The sequence below is a fragment of the Aquarana catesbeiana genome, linkage group LG01 (genome assembly GCF_042186555.1).
Source record: "Aquarana catesbeiana isolate 2022-GZ linkage group LG01, ASM4218655v1, whole genome shotgun sequence".
Taxonomy (NCBI): domain Eukaryota; kingdom Metazoa; phylum Chordata; class Amphibia; order Anura; family Ranidae; genus Aquarana; species Aquarana catesbeiana.
In genome coordinates this window covers 674,992,119-675,013,109 of record NC_133324.1, presented here as the reverse complement: position 1 = coordinate 675,013,109, position 20,991 = coordinate 674,992,119, and the positions used below count along the sequence as shown (strand labels likewise).

At 37.8% G+C, this 20,991-nt stretch overlaps 1 protein-coding gene across 27 annotated transcripts in view; it reads right to left on the bottom strand.

Moving 5' to 3' along the window:
- Positions 1-20,991, bottom strand: part of ANK2 (ankyrin 2) — a 793,913-nt gene that overhangs the window by 47,698 nt on the left and 725,224 nt on the right. For all 27 annotated transcript variants that reach the window (XM_073602841.1, XM_073602877.1, XM_073602815.1 and 24 more), the window contains 3 exons: positions 18,070-18,091; positions 9,571-14,865; positions 5,770-5,844 (listed from right to left, as the gene is read on the bottom strand). In XM_073602841.1, coding sequence (XP_073458942.1) covers positions 5,770-5,844; positions 9,571-14,865; positions 18,070-18,091 — 5,392 coding nt within the window. The remainder of the gene's footprint in view (positions 1-5,769; positions 5,845-9,570; positions 14,866-18,069; positions 18,092-20,991) is intronic.

Here is a 20,991-nt window from a genome sequence, read left to right as displayed (position 1 = left end):
TATCTTGATCTCATCAGACCACAGGATATGGTTCCAGTAATCCATGTCCTTAGTCTGCTTGTCTTCAACAAACTGTTTGCGGGCTTTCTTGTGTATCAACTTTAGAAGAGGCTTCCTTCTGGGACGACAGCCATGCAGACCAATTTGATGCAGTGTGGTGCATATGGTCTGAGCACTGACAGGCTGACCCCCCACCCCTTCCACCTCTGCAGCAGTGTTGGCAGCACTCATACATCTATTTCCAAAAGACAATCTCTGGATATGACACTGAGCACGTGCACTCAACTTCCTTGGTCGACCATGGCAAGGCCTGTTCTGAGTGGAACCTGTCCTGTTTAACCACTGTATGGTCTTGGCCACCGTACTGCAGCTCAGTTTCAGGGTCTTGGCAATTTTCTTATAGCCTAGGCCATCTTTATGTAGAGCAACAATTATTTTTTTCAGATCCTCAGAGAGTTCTTTGCCATGTTGAACGTCCAGTGACTAGTATGAGAGAGTGAGAGCGATAACACCAAATTTAACACACCTGCTCCCCATTCACACCTTGTAACACTAACGAGTCACATGACACCGGGGAGGGAAAATGGCTAATTGGGCCCAATTTGGACATTTTCACTTAGCGGTATACTCACTTTTGTTGCCAGTGCTTTAGACATTAATGGCTGTGTGTTGAGTTATTTTGAGGGGACAGCAAATTTACACTGTTATACAAGCTGTACACTCACTACTTTACATTGTAGAAAAGTGTCATTTCCTCAGTGTTATCACATGAAAAGATATAATAAAATATTTACAAAAATGTAAGGGGTGAACTCACTTTTGTGAGATTATATATATATATATATATATATATATATATATATATATATATATGCTTTTTTTTACAGTAGAACAAAAAATGATCATCTAACAGAGTCATTTCTACCTGTCTATGGTATGCTGCATAGCTTTAAAATAGAACTTTATCAGAAGTTAATAACAGCTTGGTGCCTTTTGTATTACACCTTAGATAACGCTACAGTTCAGATTAACATATACATTACATAGTGTTAGTCTTGGCATTTTTATACTATCTGAAAACAACACGGAATGAGATGAAATTTCCCATACATTGCAATAATTGACAGTATGTATGCTTCTGCATGCTAAATAAAACAAACGTTCTTCATAAATGGATTGATGGTGAATCTACTATATATTATGCATCTATTGCTTTGGCAAAATATTACAAGTTAGTTCTTTGACAGTAGACACTTGCCATTCGCTAAACGTATATATGTATATGTTGTGGCTTGCAAGTGGTTTACTGGGGTTATGGCTAAACCTATCAGTCATAACCCCTGTATTTTTTCTTTCAGCCGGCAATTGTCTTTTTCATGAAAGCGGCCCGCGCGGCAACTAACTCCCGCCACTCCCCAGTGTTTTTAAAAGTCTAAAATAAAATTATATATATGATATGGGTGTATGGCTAGTGACTGCAGACATCCCTCTATACTATCATTCTGCACTATTGGGGGATTGCATCTGTAGAATACTATCTTGAGAGGGATTCAATGTTATTCTCTCAACAAAGAACATTCTTTATGGACCTTTTAAAATTCAATGCTACGCGCAACTATTTTTAGTTCAAGAAGGAATTCTTTCTTCAAAAGAGAGGTGTGGCAATTGGAGCTAAATTTGCCCCCAGCCTAGCCAATCTATTTATGGGAAAATGGGAGGAGGACATCATCTATGCCCAAGATAGACCGGAGTTGGTCTTATGGGCTAGGTACATTGATGACGTCTTCCTCCTATGGAATAGCTCTCATCAATCATTGGGGATTTTCATGGAGACTTTGAACATCAGTGATAGAGGGATAGAGTTTAAATACAAAGCCAACCAGCATATGATTCATTTCTTGGATCTGAAAACTTGGGCAGAGGGAGATCAACTCCTGACCTCCACATATTTTGAACCCACCGATAGAAATTTGTTTATTCCTAGAGACAGTTGTCACCATCAGTCGTGGTTAGATTTGGTTCCTAAGAGCCAATACATGCGCCTACGACAAAATTGTAGTAGAACTAAAGATTTTGAGGCACAGACCCCCATCCTGATGGAAAGATTTATCAATAAGGGATATTCAGCTGAAATTTTGGACCAGACAGTGGCAAATACTCAAATGATGGATAGAGATTTGCTTCTGTCTGAAAAAACGAAAAGTGATGGTGGACTAATTTCTCTATGCCATTTATCACATCTTATCCCCATAAACATTATTTAATTAAAAAGTCTGTGTGTAAACATTGGCATATACTTAAGAATGATAACGTTTTAGGTAAAGCTCTACCAGATCAACCTCAGGTGGTGTTTAGGGGGGTTTCCTCCCTTAGGGACATGGTGGACCCTAATGTGTGAGATCTGCCTAATACCAAACTGATGTTTTTTCAGAACATGACAGGATTTATAAGTGTAAAAAATGCTCTGCATGTTCTGTCAATGGAATTAGCAACAAAAAAACTATTCAATTTAGCTCTTTTAGTACAGCTCAGGTCTTTCAAATTAAGACTTTTATTACATGTTCCACTCCCAATGTGGTATGTCTTCTTATCTGCCCTTGTGGATTCTAGTATATTGGACGTACTATACACCCGCTACACATTAGGCTCAATGAGCACATTGGCAATATCAAGAGAGGCTTCAGTGGCCATCCGGTTTTCAGACATTATCTGGAAGTTTATGGCAAAAATCTGGCTGGTACTTGTTTTCTTGGAATTTATAAGCTCAAATTGCATTGGAGGGGAGGATCAAGGCGACGTGAAATCTCCAAACTCGAAATTAGTTGGATTTATAGGGTTAAATGTCTCAGACCATTGGGTTTGAATGCAGATGTAGAACTGGATGCTTTTATTGATAATGCTTGAAGTATCATTATATGACATTTAATTTTATTTAGATACAAATTATTTTTACTTATATTGTCAATATTGACGTTTCAATTTTTATGTGTGGAGATTTTTCTTCTAATGACATGTTCAATTCATTCTAGCTCTAAGTCTTTTTCCCATTCACACATTTTTTATAAATATTTTTATATATTTTTTTACATATCTTTGGTTAATGTTTAGGACATGCTCTAGAGGTCCTTTTTGCCCCTTTTTTTGTCCTTGGTTGCTTTGAAAATTAATGATTTTATTATTTGCTTTATTTTTAATAACTTTATAAAGAGTTTTATCAATATATATATGTTTATCTTTTCTTTTTGATGATATTTTCGATAATAGCCATATATCATGCTGTGATTTGGCAATTAAGCATCTAGCCATACACTTGAAAATGAGGTGTGGTTATGCAGAGAGTGGAGAATGAGAAGGAGGCTTGAAATTATTTATCATATAACGCCGTATGAAAACAAGGCTTGGTTTCTACAGGTTCTATATATAGTGATGGCTCAGTGCGTCGCCCGTGCGCCAGGAAGACGTCACGTGTGACAAAACATGTCAGGAAGTGCTATGCACTGACGCCATCGCGTGACCCCGGAAGTGCGGGTGTTTGTTCTGTCTTTGCCGGGGAATGATTTTATGTGCGTATACTAATTTTTTACATAGTAAGTAGCCATTTGGCTTTCCTTTTTTCAATAAACTCTGCCTTAATGGTATCAAACTATTGGAGCTTCTTTTTTGTATGTATATCTTCTGCCCCTGAATGACTGGGAGGTCCCGCTGCGAGGGGTGACTACTATGAAGGATTCATCTGCCATCCCATTGCCCTTGGAGACTAGGTTCTTGCTACCCCGCAAAAGTTATTCTGCTTGCCGGTTTGACCATCCTAGCGATAGGTGATGCTGACTATCTGGTAAGAGTCCCTGACTACTGTATGTGGTGTGCCACAGAAAACCCTGCATCAAGTCACTTGGTGGTGGAATATACACTTATTCTTGGAAGTCTTTCCCTTTCTTTTTACTAAAAGGACTTATTATTATTAGTGATTTCATTATCTGTTTTTTGCACATTGCACTTTATGATGTTTCACTTGTTTACTGTGTCATAGTATTATAAGGTGTGTTTACATCCACAGACTAGCACAATTTATTTTGATATATATATATATAATCTTAATGAGTAACTCCACTTTTGTTAGGAAATAAAAAATTTCCCTCTGCGAGAGCCATGTACGTTGCAACGATTTTAACAATTTTTTGCAGATTCCTACGGTTTGTTATTCTGAAGAAATAGCTGTTTGTTTGTCTGTGTCCATGTGAATCTATATGAGAGTGGTTTTATAATTATCACTCAGCTGTTGTACCTGCAGGGCTCTAATGAGGAAAGCTGCTGAGTCTGCATCCCTTTGGACGTTATTTCCCTTTGGGAGTATCTCACCAAAAATTTAATTTTTGTTGCAGGGGATGCTCAAATTCTGATTTGTATTTTAGTGCAGACTTCTGGAAAAATCAGTAAGCCAATCACACAAGCAGGAAATTACATATCTGGAGGGCCTTCTATACACAATCTGTGTATAGAACGCCTCCAGGTAGCCATATTACATTGTATTTTACAGAAAATTACAGAGCTGCAGATTGAACAGGAAAGGTAATTTTTAATAACATTCGATTACAATATGATTCATGTCGCAACTGTATATGCTATATTTCCTGTGGAGCTGCCAAATAGGTCATTTGGATAACTTAACACTTCACTAGTGTATGCAAGTGTGTGTTTGGATTATTGGGTTAAAAATTGAAAATCACACACTTGAAATTAATGTTTGAGTGTACAGGGACATGCTCTGTGACATCACTGGCAATAGGACAGATAGTGCAGTGATGTCACAACAAGACCACCCTCCAAACTTCCGCACCCCCCCTTTCCACAGCTCACCTCCGCGCCCCCCACCATAGCTCACCCCTGTCCACAAGTCATCTTTGCACCCTTCTTCCCGGGCCTTTCCCTGCAACCCCCGCTACAAAGAAAAAAAACAGCTAAGCTCTGTGGCTCACTTCCATAGCCCCTTACCTCTGCATTCTCCATTTCACATCTTACTTCCCCACCACCTTCTCAGCTCTGACCCCTGCACCCTTATAGCCCTCACCTTTCCACCCCCACCCCCCCACTCCTCCACTGCTCTCATCTGCTTACCTCTACAAAAATACCTGTCAGCATCCGACTCCTCTCTAGCACCTTCATATGTAAACACAGAAGCAGGATAGATAACAGCAAACTCAGGGCCAGTGGCAGAACTCCACCACGTTCTGGCTAAGAAAAATATATATACACACTTTCACAGCATTTTTGTTTGCCTTTTCTACCTTTGTATAAACTGAAGTATAACTGAAGGCAAAACTTTTTTTACATTTTGCATGGAGTGGAGAGGGATTAGAATGCTTGTCAGATTTTTACAGCTTTCTGTGCCCCCGTTAAGGAAATCCCCCCTCTATTTGTTCTGTTTACCATTATCATTGAAAGTGAAAATAAAGGAAAATCCCAAATTTTGGGTTGTCCCCAGAAAATGTAATAGAGGGGAAATCTTCCAATGGGGACACTAGTTCTGGTGACCTGGGGGTCCCCAAGGAATTTCCCTAATTTTTATGGATTTATTCTCACTTCTTGTTTGACTATGGGACAGGAAGTGAAGGAAAATCTCTGCAATGGGACACATATTGCAAAAAAAAATCTGACGGGGCTATATCCCTCCCTTACTCTATCCAAAATGAAAAAAAAAGTTTTGCCTATAGTTCTACTTTAAGTTGGGGACATAAAACATCAATGGAATAGTTTTTTTTAAATATTTACCAGTCCAGCTAAAGCCCAGGTGGTCAGCAACATAAGCTAGTCTTCTTTCTATTCTCTCTTGATCCTCCTCAAAATCTACAAATGTAAAATAATGAATAGAATAAGTTAAAGCAGAATAAGTTGTCTTAAAAAGATAAAGAAAAAAAACAAGATTTAAATTATTTATATAACTCAACAGGAATATTAAAAATCCATTAGTAAAATTATTTGTATTTATGAAGCCTATACTAAACTAACTGAATGAGATTTTCTATAATTTCTGCATAGATAAATGGCAAAATAATTTATTTTTTTCTCTTAATACATTTCTAATTTTAAGAAATAAAGCTACCACCTTTTTTCAAACAGAGTGTATTAAAGAAGAAAACATGAATCAGATCAATGTGAGGCCTGCAGAGATTGACTTTTATTATAACATATTGGCTGTTAAACATATATAAGTTCAGCTGTGTAGAAATAGAAAGTCCCTATTACCAGATAATGTTTTGATATAGAAATATGTTCTATATTAACCCTGTCCTGCCTACCATCTGTATATAAACCATCCCCAGCACAATGTCTCATCCAGGGGATATGTTTTCCCCTTTCAGATTAACGAGCTGACACTTTGTGCAGCAAGAAGCTCTTAATCCCAGCTGTCATTGATAGTTTGGGTCTTCACTAAAGATCGGGAACCAATCATGTGATCACTATTTCAGCTATGACATAGTGATCACATGCAGGCTTGAAGCTTCATTCAGAAAAATGCAGTGTTTATTCAGGCTGCAGTGTTTATCTGTGGTGCAATAGGTTTAATGCTGGAATTAGAATTCAGTATTTAAAAAAACAATCAAATAAAAAATTTGAGCATTTGATTAAAACAGTAGCAAATAAAAATAAATATAAAAAATGAGGTATGCAAATTAGTTATAAAATCATTGTCAAGTTAACCAACGCTGCTAAATTTGGCCTGGGCAAGTAGGCATAAATGACCTCTTAACAGGAAAGGGTCCAGCATATAAAATTACAGATACTGTATAGCAAATAGATAAGTTTTCTAATGCCCAAAATCTGCTTAATAATTTGTGCATAACAGCAAATTAAAGTAGATTTGATATGTTATAGGGAATATTCACATATGTTAACTGTGCCACAGCAAAAAAAATAACCTTTTGTCTTGAGTTCCACCTTAAAGATATCAGTGCATTTCCTGGTATAAGAAGATGTCTAATGCCTGATACACACGGGGAGTTTTTTTTTTGCTCAACCCAGTGGGCTGAACAAAAAAAAAAAACTGACACATCGCTGTACTAACACAAGCAATGTTTGTACAGTGACCTCCCCCTCTGAGCTATTGTGTTCTGACAGAGGGACTGCCCTCCTGCCAGAACACACTGATCAGCATTCACAGCCATTGGCTGCAAGCACTGACCAGATGCTGGTTTTCCAGCATGCCAGTCCGATAAAAGTCAGTCGTTAGGCTGCTGTACACACCTGCCAAATGTCGTCAATATTCATCCTGTGTGTACAAGCCTTAAGCACTCCTGTGCCAACAGGCTCAAAGCTGAATATCTGTGTGAAAGTTAAGGCACTACCCCTATTAACTGCTAGCTGTAGATCATTTGGATTGAGATGTGGTGATGTCAATATTGTGCTGCGCACTGTTGCGCATGCTGGAGGCTCTGACATGAGGCTGCAAACCTTATCTCTACAAAGACCTCCATACAAAGCCACAGTGCAAACAAGACAAGTCAATAATAGCGAAACAGAAGCTGCAGGAAGAATGCAGACAATACTGATGACTAGTCTTTTGTCCTCTGCCTGCCTTTTTTTAGGCACATCATCAAGAGTTTAGTTTCCCTTTATAGATGTGTTCCTGTTCTATTGAGCATAGAATAGAATATTAGTGGGAGAGTAGCACTGTCGGGGGTGATTCTCAGATTCAATTAAAACGGTTGTTTTCTTGTATTTACAAAATTTGTAATTGAACAATATATTGGAATTGTCTGTATCCAAGGAGGATATAGACTGAAATATAAAAAAATCTAGCAGATGTTCTAACCCTATCTCACTTTTACATCACCCATCTGAAACTGTAAAATGTTTTGGCTGGAGATCCAATTTAAATCTGGCCTTACAACCATAACTTCTGATAATAAGCAACCATTATATCCAAATACACAAGCTACAAATCCATACCTCAGGCATCAGAAGAATGTGAGAGTTTTTTTTTTATACAATATCTAAATTGCATAAAAAAGAAAGAAATCATATATAATTTAATATATACATTTTATTCCAGTAAAGTTATACACATTTGAAATAATGGACATTCTCAACAACCATCTGTATTAACAGACTCAACTAACCATACAAATCAAATAATACTTTCTTACACAAAAAAACTATAGAAACGCTTTTCTCTATTTCATATTTGTATTAATGTACAAATGTTTCTGGTGGTTCACAATTACTAAAATCATGCTACCAACCCCATAAAATATCAGAACCCCCATCTGAAGAAATCTAGCACAGATATAATGCCTAATTCTCTCTTATGTACTGTAGCTGCCTTTTATGGAAGTTCTTTGATGTACACTGAATGTTTGAACAATTTGCCTTGCTTCATGGGATGCTGCAGAGTCCTATACTTGTTTGAAAAATATAAACAGATGCGATGCTTGAAGAATTCTTATTTATTAATACACTATATTGACAAAAATATTGGGACGCCTGCCTTTACACACACATGAACTTTAATGGCATCCCGTCTTAGTCCGTAGGGTTCAATATTGAGTTGGCCCACCCTTTGCAGCTATAACAGCTTCAACTGTTCTGGGAAGGCTGTCCACAAGGTTTAGGAGTGTGTCTATGGGAATGTTTGACCATTCTTCTAGAAGCACATCTGTGAGGTCAGGCACTGATGTGAACGAGAAGGCCTGGCTCACAGTCTCTGCTCTATATCATCCCAAAGGTGTTTTATCGGATTGAGGCCAAGACTCTGTGCATGCCAGTCAAGTTCCTCCACCCCAAACTCGCTCATCAATGTCTTTATGGACCTTGCAACATGTAACAAAGTTATATTTGTGCTGCACATGCTTCAGATGGGGGACTTTTTGAGATTGTTACCATGCTTTTTATGAACTGTGGACAACTAAGCAAAAAGCAGTTCCTGTGGTTTTTAGTTGTATAAAAGTATTATATAATGATTTGTTTGTATTGTTTGTTGAGCCTGCTAATAAGTCAGAGAGTTGGTATATTGGTTATTAAACGATTCATTTAACCACTAATTCTAACTAAAGTTAAAGCACAATGCATGCTCAAAAAGTCTTTGCGGTGTTTAGTGTTGGTCATTGGTTATAATCCTCAAAAAGGGAAATTGTTGATGGCCATCAATTATTTTATAACTACAAAACATATTTGCTTTTTTAATTATACACTGAAGAAGCTTTCTTTGGTGATCCTGGCCAATGTATTTTTGCTCTTTGGGAAGGAAAAACTCTGTAGAATGTTTCTACTATAATTTTCAACCCAAAACCATAACCCTTTTTTTTGTAAAACACATGTGTATATATGGTGAGAAAATATGCGGCAAGTAAACAAAGGGCATTCTATGCAGGCCTTCACAGTGAACCTGATGAATTTTCAATCTTGAGATATTTTTTCTTTTTTCTTTTAACAAACAACCATGATGTTGTCAACATAAAAACAGACAAAACATGCACAAACAAAACCAATCACAACAATTAATGTTTCACATAACACATAAAAAAAATCTATGACATGCATAATAGAGGGAATCCCACATTTTGTGGCAAATACCTTGTACATTATAATGGCTATGATCATCTGGAATGCGTTCAATTTGAGTTTCAATTGACTCATCCCATATTGGTCTTGAATCAAAGATGTCTTCTTGGATGCTAGGCTGAGTTTCAATCACTGTAGCATTCTCAATGACTGAAATTTCAAAGGCACTACTCTCATCATCAGATACTGGCTCTTGCTCCTTTTCAGCCTGAGTGAGTCTGTCTACTAACTTTGAAGCTTCATCGCTAATTTCTTCAAAGAAATCTATAGAGTTCTTATACATTTCAAAGAATCTTTCCTGTTCACTTGTTTCTGTTTGGGAAAGTGATGAACCCTTTGTTTTCACTGGCAGTCTTGAAGTATATGACTTTGGCTTAGTTACTTCAATACTTTCTCCTTCAACAATCTGACTTGTTTTTTCTGTAAACTCACAGTGGGATTCTGTACAGCTTCTTGTTTTAGTTGTTTTCATTTTAGAATCTGATACACTGGCATCAGACTCAGATTTGCTTCTGCAATCTTGTTTTACAGGGAGTTTGTTGTTATGTTCTATAGGATTCACATCTGTAAATGTAAAGCATTGCTCAGATTTTGCTGTTGTTGATTTGACTGGGATTTTGGACTTTGGCTTTTGGTCTTCCACAACTGGGCTTTCTGCAGATAATCTATCTTCAGTAGGAACAGGTGATGGTGATGAATGCTCCTCAGACGCTGAAGAAGAAGACCTTACAGGTATTTTTGATTTTGATGCATGGGCAGGACTACTTTCTTTGGCTGAAGTTGCCATTTCAATTACTGACTTTTGTTCTTCTGGTGAAGAATCTGGTGAGTCATCACGTTCGCAAGTTTCAAACTTTGGAAAAGTAGTAAAATGTATTTTCATATCCACCACAGATTGCTCTGGAGATGATAAAGAAGAACCTAATGAACTCTCAAAGCTTTCTTGTGTACCTGAAATATCTGTGGATTGCATTTCTGCTACAGTTATTTCGGAACTCTCTTTCTTCGATGTTTTTGAAGCTGCGGAAATACCCATTTTAATTGGGATTCTTGATTTGTGTTCTACTTTTGCAGCTTCTGAGCCTTTATCATCTGCTGCATCAAAATCAGAGTCAGAAACTGAGAGCGTATCAACCGGCGACTCTGTTGTATCTTGCAATACCTCTATTGCATCAGTGTCAACAGTAGAAAAGGGGTCAGATAAACTCTCAGGTATTGGAGATTCTTCTTCACCACTTTCCTCTTTAATTTCATCTGGCAAGCCTTCTCCACACTGCTGACCTATCTGGAAAAAGTGGAAGCTTTCATCTGCATAATTTCTTTTTGTCATATCAATGGCTCCACTGCGAGTCATTTCAAAAAGTTTACCTTCCTGAAACATAAATGGATTTTGCTCAGTGGTTGGTGTGCCATCTTCAGTGGGTGTACGTGCTGGAGTGCTGTCAGGGGTTGTTCCTTGTGACTGTTTGTCTACCATTAATCCAAATATTTTTTGCTCCTCCTCTTTCACTCTTGCTTCAAATGCTGCATCATCTTCTCTGATGGCACTCCATGAGTCTGGCTCAGCATCAGATTTAGTGACAATAATTTTCTCACTCTGCCTCTCTGATGTACTTTGTAACACATCATCTCCTTTAAAAGAGTCACCACTGGAAAAAGAGCACTTTGGTGTCCCTTTGTCCCGCTGCAAGTTACATTCATCTTGCATACTTGATTCAGTTTCATGGAGTGGAGGTGGTGAAGGTAAAAATCTTTGATCATCTGTTAGTTCTGGAACAATGTCATCACTTGTAAAGTATCCGTCTATTGGGACATTTTCATAAGGACTGGTAATTTCAGGCACATAATCACTACTGTCAAACTCAGGATCATCTTTTTGTGAATTGGGAGAAAACTGTGTTGAACCATGATTATCTTGAAGTAAAATATTTGCTGTATTATATGCTTCAGTGATGTCAAGATTTACTGGTGTCACAAAAGAACAGTCACTTTGTGTTGCAAATGTTGCATTGTCATAATATGATGTATGTTGTAGGCACTGACTGGCATGAGGTTCTGGAGTAATTTCAGGTTTTGTTTCAATTGTATGGTCTGATACAGTTTTTATTTCCTCTTTTAAATCTTCAGATATTTCACCAATATCTACATAGTTTTGAGCTAATAGGCCTTTAGGGCTCATTGGTTCAGCAGCATCTATGCCCTTCACTTCTGTTAGAGCAATAATGTCTTTCTTTGCAGACTGAATGATTACATTTTCTGAAGAATCAGTACTTCCCTGTCTAATCATCTCAGAGTCAATTGTTTGCATGTCAGATTCAACAGGAGGATGCTCTTCTATAGAAAATGCATCTTTTGCATGTGTAATTGGCTGAAAAGTAGTTTCTTCAGGGCTTGAATTAGACTCTACACTCGGTGGAAAAGGAGATGGAGGCTGGACCCTGATAACAGGATCCATCAAGAGACCAGAATCAGCTTCTTTCTTCAGCTGTGTTAATTCAGGTTCACTTTCTGAAGAGGAAGAGCTTTTTCTGCTTTCCACAGACATTACTACAATTTGCACATCTTCATCTTGCACTAACTTGATGCCATGTACTTCAGTGTCATCTTCGTGTGGAATATCCAAATCAGATACTACCGAACATTCTTCTTGTCTCATTTCTCTTTTATATTCTCTTTTCTGCTTTGCTTCTTGCTCAAGTTCATCAAACATTTTAACCTTTGTTACCATTTTAAACATTTCTTCTTCAGGAGTAAATCTTTTCTTTGGCTCAGATTCAGAATCATCTTCTTGCTCCTCTGAAACCTCTGGAATCATGCCTGGCTTTGAAGTCATAGAAAATGCCTGTGCATCCTGGGGTTTGGGTGTAACTTCATAGCTTATTTCTTCAGAACTGGGTGTGTCTGGGGAAAGTGGACTCTTTCCCGAGCTTTCCATAAGTGATGTTTGTTCAATGCTATCATCCTCATTACTTCCATCTGGATCTCTTAAAAGTCTTGAACGATGAATCAGCTCTGCTGCCAAATCTGCTTTTAGATTAGAGTGAAGGGCCGAACCTATGAGAATACTAGACTTAATCTTCTGCTCCACTGGGCTACTCTCAAGAGAATCACTGCATGGCGATTCTTTTGATGGACTTGGTTCAAGTGAATCAGGTGTTTTGTGGGAAGAGTTATCTTCTAACACTGGGCTTGCTTCCAGTGAATCTTTGTCACTCACTGCAACTGACTCATCTGCCATGGGACTACTCACATCATCATCTTGTAGTATTTTTGAAGATAGATTAAGTTCTAGACCTTGAGGACTTTTCACAGTATAAATACTGTCCTCTGTTGCTGAACCTGTACATTTGGATGAATCTTTAGTTTCTATAGATTTTGCAGAGTTTACAGTTTCACTTATGATAGTCTGCTCCTGTTTCACCAAATCTTCTTTATTATCTGATGTAGTTTTCTTAAGGGGCTGTGTATCTTTTTCATCAGCTTTAGTCTCTTTCATATATGTAGTTGTTTCTGATGCCTTAAGGTCATCAGATTTCTTGGGTGAAAATGAGAGGCTTTCAGGACTCGTCCCTGGAGTCTCTGCAAGACCTTCGTGTTTAAAACTATCCTCCGAACTCATATGAGGTGTACCTTCCAATAAACTGCCACTTGGGGAATCTGCGGGTGCTTCGTGTTTCAAGCTGTCTGAGCTGTCATCATATGTACCACTTTGTAAATGTAAAGCAGGTATGAATTCATCTGACTCATATTCAGTAGGGAATGATATATTAAATGGACTAATTAAAACCTGATCTAAATTTAATTGGGCACCTTCAGCTTCTGGAAGGTGCTTAAATTGTAAATATTTGTCATTATCCTCAAGTTCCTCTTTAATAACATCAGAAAAATCTGTAGATGTTTTTCTATCAGGACTGATTTGTGGCTCTACATCCTGGTCACTAATGCTCACTCTTAACCGGATACTTGATTTTTCTTTAACAGCTTCACTTTCAACTAGTGAACCAGTAGTTTCTTTCTTCACGTGTTTCTGCATCTCTACCTCAGCAATAGCAATAGGAAGGGATATCTTGCTTTGCCCATATGTTTTGATGTGTTCCGAAACAGATTTCAATTTAATAGAGTCTATGTGAGATGAAGGCTCACTTTCCCCACTTTCTTTTTCTGAAAAATCCAAATTATACTTAGCATAGTCTGAGCTATCAGTCATTAATTTTTCTGTTAATTTATTTTCTATAGAGGTCTGTTTTTGTACTGATGATTTTACAGTTTTGTGTTCAAACAGCCCAGATTTCGCTTTAGAGGGGTCATGACCTGATTGGAAAGCTTTCATTAACTCACGCACTGACATGGTTTCCTCTAGCTGCTCCGTTTTAGATGAAGGAGAAAAAGGTGGTTGAACTACAGGGACTATGTTTTGCTGCTTTGTTGGCTCACTTACAACATCTCTCAACTGTGGCTTACTTGATGTGCTTGTTACTCCCTTTTGCTCTTCCTCAACTCGCTTTTGAAGTGCTTTCACTTTGTCTTTAATTGATCCAATTGGTGTTTCCTCAATCACAGGAGATACCTCTTTTACACTTGGAACAACTGTTGGAGTAAGACCTGTTTCGTCATCTAATGACTCTTCAGAACTAAACTTTGTTAGACTTGCACGGTCACTTGCACCTTGGAGTTCTTCTCTTTGTCTCTCCTTGAGTTTTCTGCGTACTGGTTTTTTTATTTCTAATGGCAGTTTTCGTTGCTCCTTTTTCTCTGTTTCAGTTCCAGGAATAGCTGCTGAATCAGCTGAATACGAATTTAGGTCAGTAGTAAGGTAATTTACCATTTCATTCATATCAGACTTTACTCTTGGTTTATGACCTCTATCTATTTTAAATTCTATGCATGGTATCTCCGCATCTTCAAGTAGTGCATTTAGTTTGGCTTCTTCAATTTCATCATCCCTTAAAATAACCCATTCTTCATCTTTTTTATGTGATTTTGAGGAATGAGCACCATCATGTAATGATTCTTCTCTGGTGTAAGTTCCAGTTCTAAGAATTTCATTCACTTTTTCTAAATCTTCTTTGACTTTTTCAACTATTTCAAATGGTTCTCCTGGATCCTCTTCTGACTTTTCAAAGTCCTTGGCTTTGAGGGTACCAGGTTTCTGTGTGGCATCAATGGTTAGTATTGCGCTCATTTTAATAAGATCTTGCTTCATCTCACACACTTCAGACAGCAAATCGGGGCTTGCTAACACTGGCTCATCATTGACAAGATGGCTTTTCAAGATGGACGTTTCTGTGGATTCTGTCTCTTCATCATCTTGGAGATGAACGAGAAATATTAACATAAAATGGCAATAAATAAACAGAAACTGAATAATGTAATCATGAAGGAAATAATCACTTCGGTTGAGGTGGGGGGAGTGATTGGAATGGGCTGGTGTAGTTGGTGGATCCAAACAGTCTTGAACGTCATGCTAAAGGAAACTGGGAAGGAAAACGGGCAGGAAATAACTTGCTTAGAATGCGCGCTACACCACATTCACGCATACAACACAACGAGGACAACAACAAATTTAAGACAATACATCAAATGAAAAAATAAACTAACAAAACAAGACAAAAATGGGATTTTTGAACAAAGGCATCTCAAGATTGTTTAGATGCTATACAATCAATAGAAAGAAAAAGAAGTAACAGAAGCTAAGACTGTAGATTGTCGATAGTCTATACGAGAAAGCCAGTGGTAGCGAACTGACAGAAAAACAGGTTAAAAGAACTGGTAGAAAATGTAGATTTGAAAAAATGTGACATCATTTATAGAATATGTATATGTCAGTGTTTGAATATACTTTGAATAGGCTTTTGCTGTCAGAGAGGTTTGCAGGAGAACCAATTTATTCCCATTTATTACCAAGCTATTTGTATCAGCAAAAATGTAGTTGTTTTACTTCATCAATGCTTTTACTTTAGCTTCACTTTTACTCTTTAAAATTGGTAATACAATTAGAACATGAAGTCAAGTTACAGTATTTTCCCAAGCTCAGGGGGGCAGAAGTATTTTAAGGGGAAACCACCTCATATGCAGACTTATACTCTGCCAGGACAAATTTCCTGTATGCGCTACACACTGGCAGCCATCTCCATGGTGCATTTAGCAGAACTGTATTCTTTACTGTACTGCAATGGCCTGTAAAAACTGTGGGCAAAACACACAAGCAAGAAAACTTATAGCACTGTGGAGATCACTGTCAAGTGGCAAGTTGAACCCCCTTTGAAGGATAACTTAGCTGATTACTAAGATCTGCATTGACTGAAATCCCCGTATTATCCATTGCTAAGTATTTATAGCCAATATAATATGGTATTCCTTGAAGGTCAGAAAATTAAGATACTTATTTAACCCCCTTCTGTTCTGCAAAGCAATCATGTACCCTTTCCAAGACAATCAGTAGGGCACCAATAGACATAAGATGAATGTTGAAAGATCCAATCACTGCGATGTAAATCTGTAGAAACACTGGCAAATAAACAATAGTTTTGGCCTAGTGTGCATGCTTATGAATTAAAAAGATAATCTCTGTAGTTGGTCTTATTTTGGGGCAAGACTGGTTGATCAAATACTATATGAATGGCTATATGAATGTTCCCTGTTTAACCTGGATTAAACAACAAATCATCTTATGTCTATGGTTATCTTAAATTGTCTTTTTAGATAAAACATGCAATCCTCTCTTGCAGCAAAAGAGATGGTGACAAAATTACAGGAACCAGCTGCAAACCAGACTTCCATCTAGGAAGGAATCATGGGAGGAATGATTGTCTGCAACTGTGTTTTTATGTTTATAAGGTGGAGGCATGGTTCTCTCTGGAAAATCTTCATAAGGTTGAGAACACATAAGGTGTGGCTTGAATTGAAAATCAAAAGGTAAAAAAGGAAAATTTATGGCTCAACAGAAAATGATTTGAAATACAAGATGTTATGCACAGCAAACAAAAGGTCAGAAACATCCACACAGAACACACACACGCTGTTTATGTAAGTCAAGTTATTTCCATGCAAAGCAAAGGGGCTACAAGTTCAGGTTATGTTTGCCATCATAACCTGGAAATAAAATGATATGAAAAGAAATCTGCAACATACTGTGGTGAAGCGCAGCAGTTATTCTTTTTGATCTATGAACAATGTCATAGTCAGGATCTGACAATTTGGAAATAATGCCTTTTACTGGAGCTAGTGAGCTTAACAGAGTTGCTGTGTTATGGCATCTTAGGTAATATGATATTCTTGGTCATTTTTATATTTTGTGTAAATACTGTGGAATACAATGTTCTTCTGAAAATGTTAATTGCTTGACTGTGAAGTTGATCCTCTTTTTATAATTCTTTTTTTTTTTTATTATTGCAGCCCAGAATAAAAACAAGATAAGTATTTCTGACTCTGCATACCTGTTTTAAGTCAGTGTAACTTTCATTAAATGGCTTTTAATAAAAAAGTAATATTTATACTACTCTACACACATTCAATTCAGTACCTGCTTCCTGAATGTGGGCTGTATTTTTCACATAGCAGGACTGCTTGTCAGTTGCTCTCCAGCTCAGCCTAATACTAACCAAAATTAACCTTTGAGAAATGTTTTTACCTTAGCCTACCTTAGTCAAATCACCAACTGCATTGAGCAGGGGCTTCCTAGTTGAGAAATATATGTAGACTTGCAGGTGTCTGAAATTATTGCCAGACTCTATGACAATGAACTTGCCAGAGGATTCCCCAAGGGATGTAAGAAGCCAGTGATTGACTCACACTCTGATTCTGAACCTGGCAAAATGTATGCCAGTAAGTTTTCTGGTTCTAAGCTCAAAGAGATAGGTTGCATAGAAACATCTGATAAGAAGCTACATTCCTTACTAGATGAAATTCAGAATATATCAAATTCTGATTTGAGTGGATTGTCTAATTTTACTACAGGTAGTGTATTTTCCAGGTAGCATTAGTGGTGACTGATTCTACTTGTTGCCTTGACTTGCCTTTGAACTTCACCACAGTAATGTTGACTGTCATCTAATGCAAGGAACAGTATCTGTTTTGACCAAGCATCACAATGTCCATTTAATTAGGGTTAGAGGTAATGCCAGGAGAAAACCTTTCATGAGGACAGCAGGTGATGCCAGACAAACGGATACAGTAATTTAGCTGGTTAATGATATGATAATGTCATGTCAACAGATGCACAGCAGAACATAAAATGGAATGGGCGTTGTAGCAGGAATAACAGGGAAGGTAACAGGAAAAGTCAGTAACAGGGAATAAGGGTTTTAGCAGTTTAAACAGTATTGTTATAGCTTACATCCCTGCATAAGGTTACTGGTATAGTGCTAGTATATTATGTGTAGCATTTTCATTAAAGCAGCATTAGTATTAGTTTAGTGAAAATTAGCCTGCTTGAATACTGCATGCTTTAGTTTAACAAAATCAAAACAAAATAATTTATAGATTTATAGCAACATAAAATATATAACTTACTTTTCTCAGAGTTGAGATTTCCCTAAAATAAAGGAAAAGTGGTGATTAAATAAAATGACCATACAGAAATGATAATAAATATTAATAATAATTTATATAATGATAAAATATTTGCAGGTGTAATATGCCAAGAATAATTATACAACATTGTTACCCATCAATGCTCTAACACTGTCACAGCTTTCGATGTGTCTTACTGAGAGTTTGTTCCTTGCAGACAACATACACCTTTTTCTACAAATGCCAGCATATGTTTCCGCTGTACCATTCTTATACTTTCACTTGAATCTATGCATATTCTCTCTCAATACCCACGGTTCTCTTTTATGTATCTAATACATTGCCATTGCTACCTGACCTATAAGTAAATTTTTCTAGGCCTTAGAAATAGAAAAAGGAGTACTGTAGCCTAAGGTATGAGACACTTCCAGGCCACTGTTCAATGTCTGGTACTGGTCAGTAGAATGAGCACATTTTTCTATGGAACATAAAAAAAAAAAAGTTACGTGTGTACCAGGGTTAAAGGTGGTCCAAAATCCTGGAGCTGACAGTGACATCATCCACAGTGTACAAAGACTGCAGCTTCAACCCTGGTATGCTCAGCATAGGCACATAAAGAGTTATAGTGGTTCACAAGAATAAAAACACTCTAGGGTATTTCAAAGTTTTTTGTTTTTTTTTTTACCATGAAATTAGCATTATTTTATAAAAAAATGTCTGCACAGCCCTCTAAAAGTTTCTAACCTTGAGGATTCACATACACCTTAAAGTGGATGTAAATCCCATTCATGAAATCTGACCTAGGCACATCTATCTGTAGTGTTTACTTATCTCTCTCCAAAGCCCTAAGTCCCATGTCTTTCTGCCGCTCTGTTCTGACAAGCTCTCCGACACAGGAGATCAAAGCAGCTGGAAACTTGTGTCGGGGAGGTAACTTAGAGATAGATAAGCAGACAACTTATCTATTCACAGCACAGCTGTGCAAGTTTCTTCATTCATCTGCCTCTGTGCAGGGGGATGTGTGCCTTTTCTCTAATCAGCTCTCACACAGTGTAAGTACAGACTCCCCTCCCGCTGCTGAAACAGGAAGAGAAATTTCTAACACAATGTGCACTTTCTAAAGTGTATAAAAAGCTGAAGACAACAGATATACATGTACAACTTATATAGTAGGATTTGTTTCATCTCTGTGTATCATCTGAGGCTGTTCACTGGGTATATGTGAGGGTTTACATCCACTTTAATCACTTGCCAACCAGGCACTGTATATATACGGCAGCAGGTCGGCTTTTCTGCCCAAAACGCTGTATCCACACGGCGGTCTGTGCATGTAAAACTGTGGGCGTGTGCGCTGGTCCCGCGGACTCGATGTCCGCTGGCCACCCGCGATCATGGTGAGGAGAGGCAGAACGGGGATCTGCCTATGTAAACAAGGCGGATCCCCATTCTGAAGTGACAACTCTGAGATCTGCTGTTCCTAGTGATCAGGAACAGTGATCTCTTTGTTGTCTCAAGCAGCCCAGCCCCCACACAGTTAGAACATACCCAGGGAATACAGTTAACCCCTTGATCGCCCCCTAGAGTTAACCCCTTCCCTGCCAGTGTCATTTATACCTCTATCAGTGAATTTTATAGCACTGATCAATGTAATAATGTCACTGGTCCCCAAAAAGTGTCACTTTTGTCCGCCGCAATGTCGCAGTCCCGCTAAAAATTGCAGATCACCGCCATTACCAATAGAAACAATAAAAAATAAATAAAAGTCCCAAAATCTATTCCCTATTTTGTAGACACTATAACTTTTGCGCAAACCAATCAATATACGCTTATTGCAATTTTTTTTACCAAAAATATGTAGCAGAATAGATATTGGCCTAAATTGATTAATAAATTTTTTTTTTTATATTTTACATTTGGATATGTATTATAGCAGAAAGTAACAAATATTGGTTTTATTTCAAAATTGACAATTTTTTTTGTTTATAGCGCAAAAAATAAAAACCGCAGAGGTGATCAAATACCACCAAAAGAAAGCTATATTTGTGGGAAAAGAAGGACATCAATTTTGTTTGGGTACAGCATCACATGACCACACAATTATCAGTTAAAGCGACGCAATGCCGTATCGCAAAAAGTGGCTTGGTCATTAAGGGGGTAAATCCTTCCGGGGCTGAAGTGGTTAAAGATGAAATAAGAGAACTGCAATGTTATAATGTGAGAAACATGGGGCTACAATTATATGACCTTTTCCTTTGAATGGTAGTTGCCCCACTGTCATGTTACGCTAATAGCATCAGTACTTGTTGAGTATCGAACATTAGGCTCAATTCACAAAGCTAACAGGGGTTGCACAGTGGTGTACTGGGTAGCACTCTTGCCTAGTAGTAAAAAGGGTCACTGGTTCGAATCCCAACCACACTACCTGCCTGGAGTTTGCATGTTCTCCCTGTGCCTGCGTGGGTTTCCACTGGGTACTCCTGTTTCCTCACACACTCCAAAGACATGCTGGTAGGTTAATTGGCTTCTGTCCAAAATTGGCTCTAGTATATAAATGTGAGTTGGGGACCTTGGATTGTGGGCTCCTTGAGGGTAGGAACTGATGTGAATGTGCGATGTATGTGTGGAGCGCTGCATGAATTGACAGCGCCATATGGGTACCCGAAATAAATAATATTTAATAGAGGAGCATCTTAATGAGACACAATGTACAGGGATTGGGATAATTGTAGACACGCACCCACACTTACTCAGGATGGACTGGTGTCTTTATTCAACCTTACTAACTATGTAACACACTAGAATAAGTAAAGCAAAAATATGACAGTTATTTTCAGCTGAGTCTAATAACATTTGAAAATTACAGGTACATGGCTGAAAATGGAGTGCCTTAAGGTGACTATACAATCCAATTGTACAACCTAC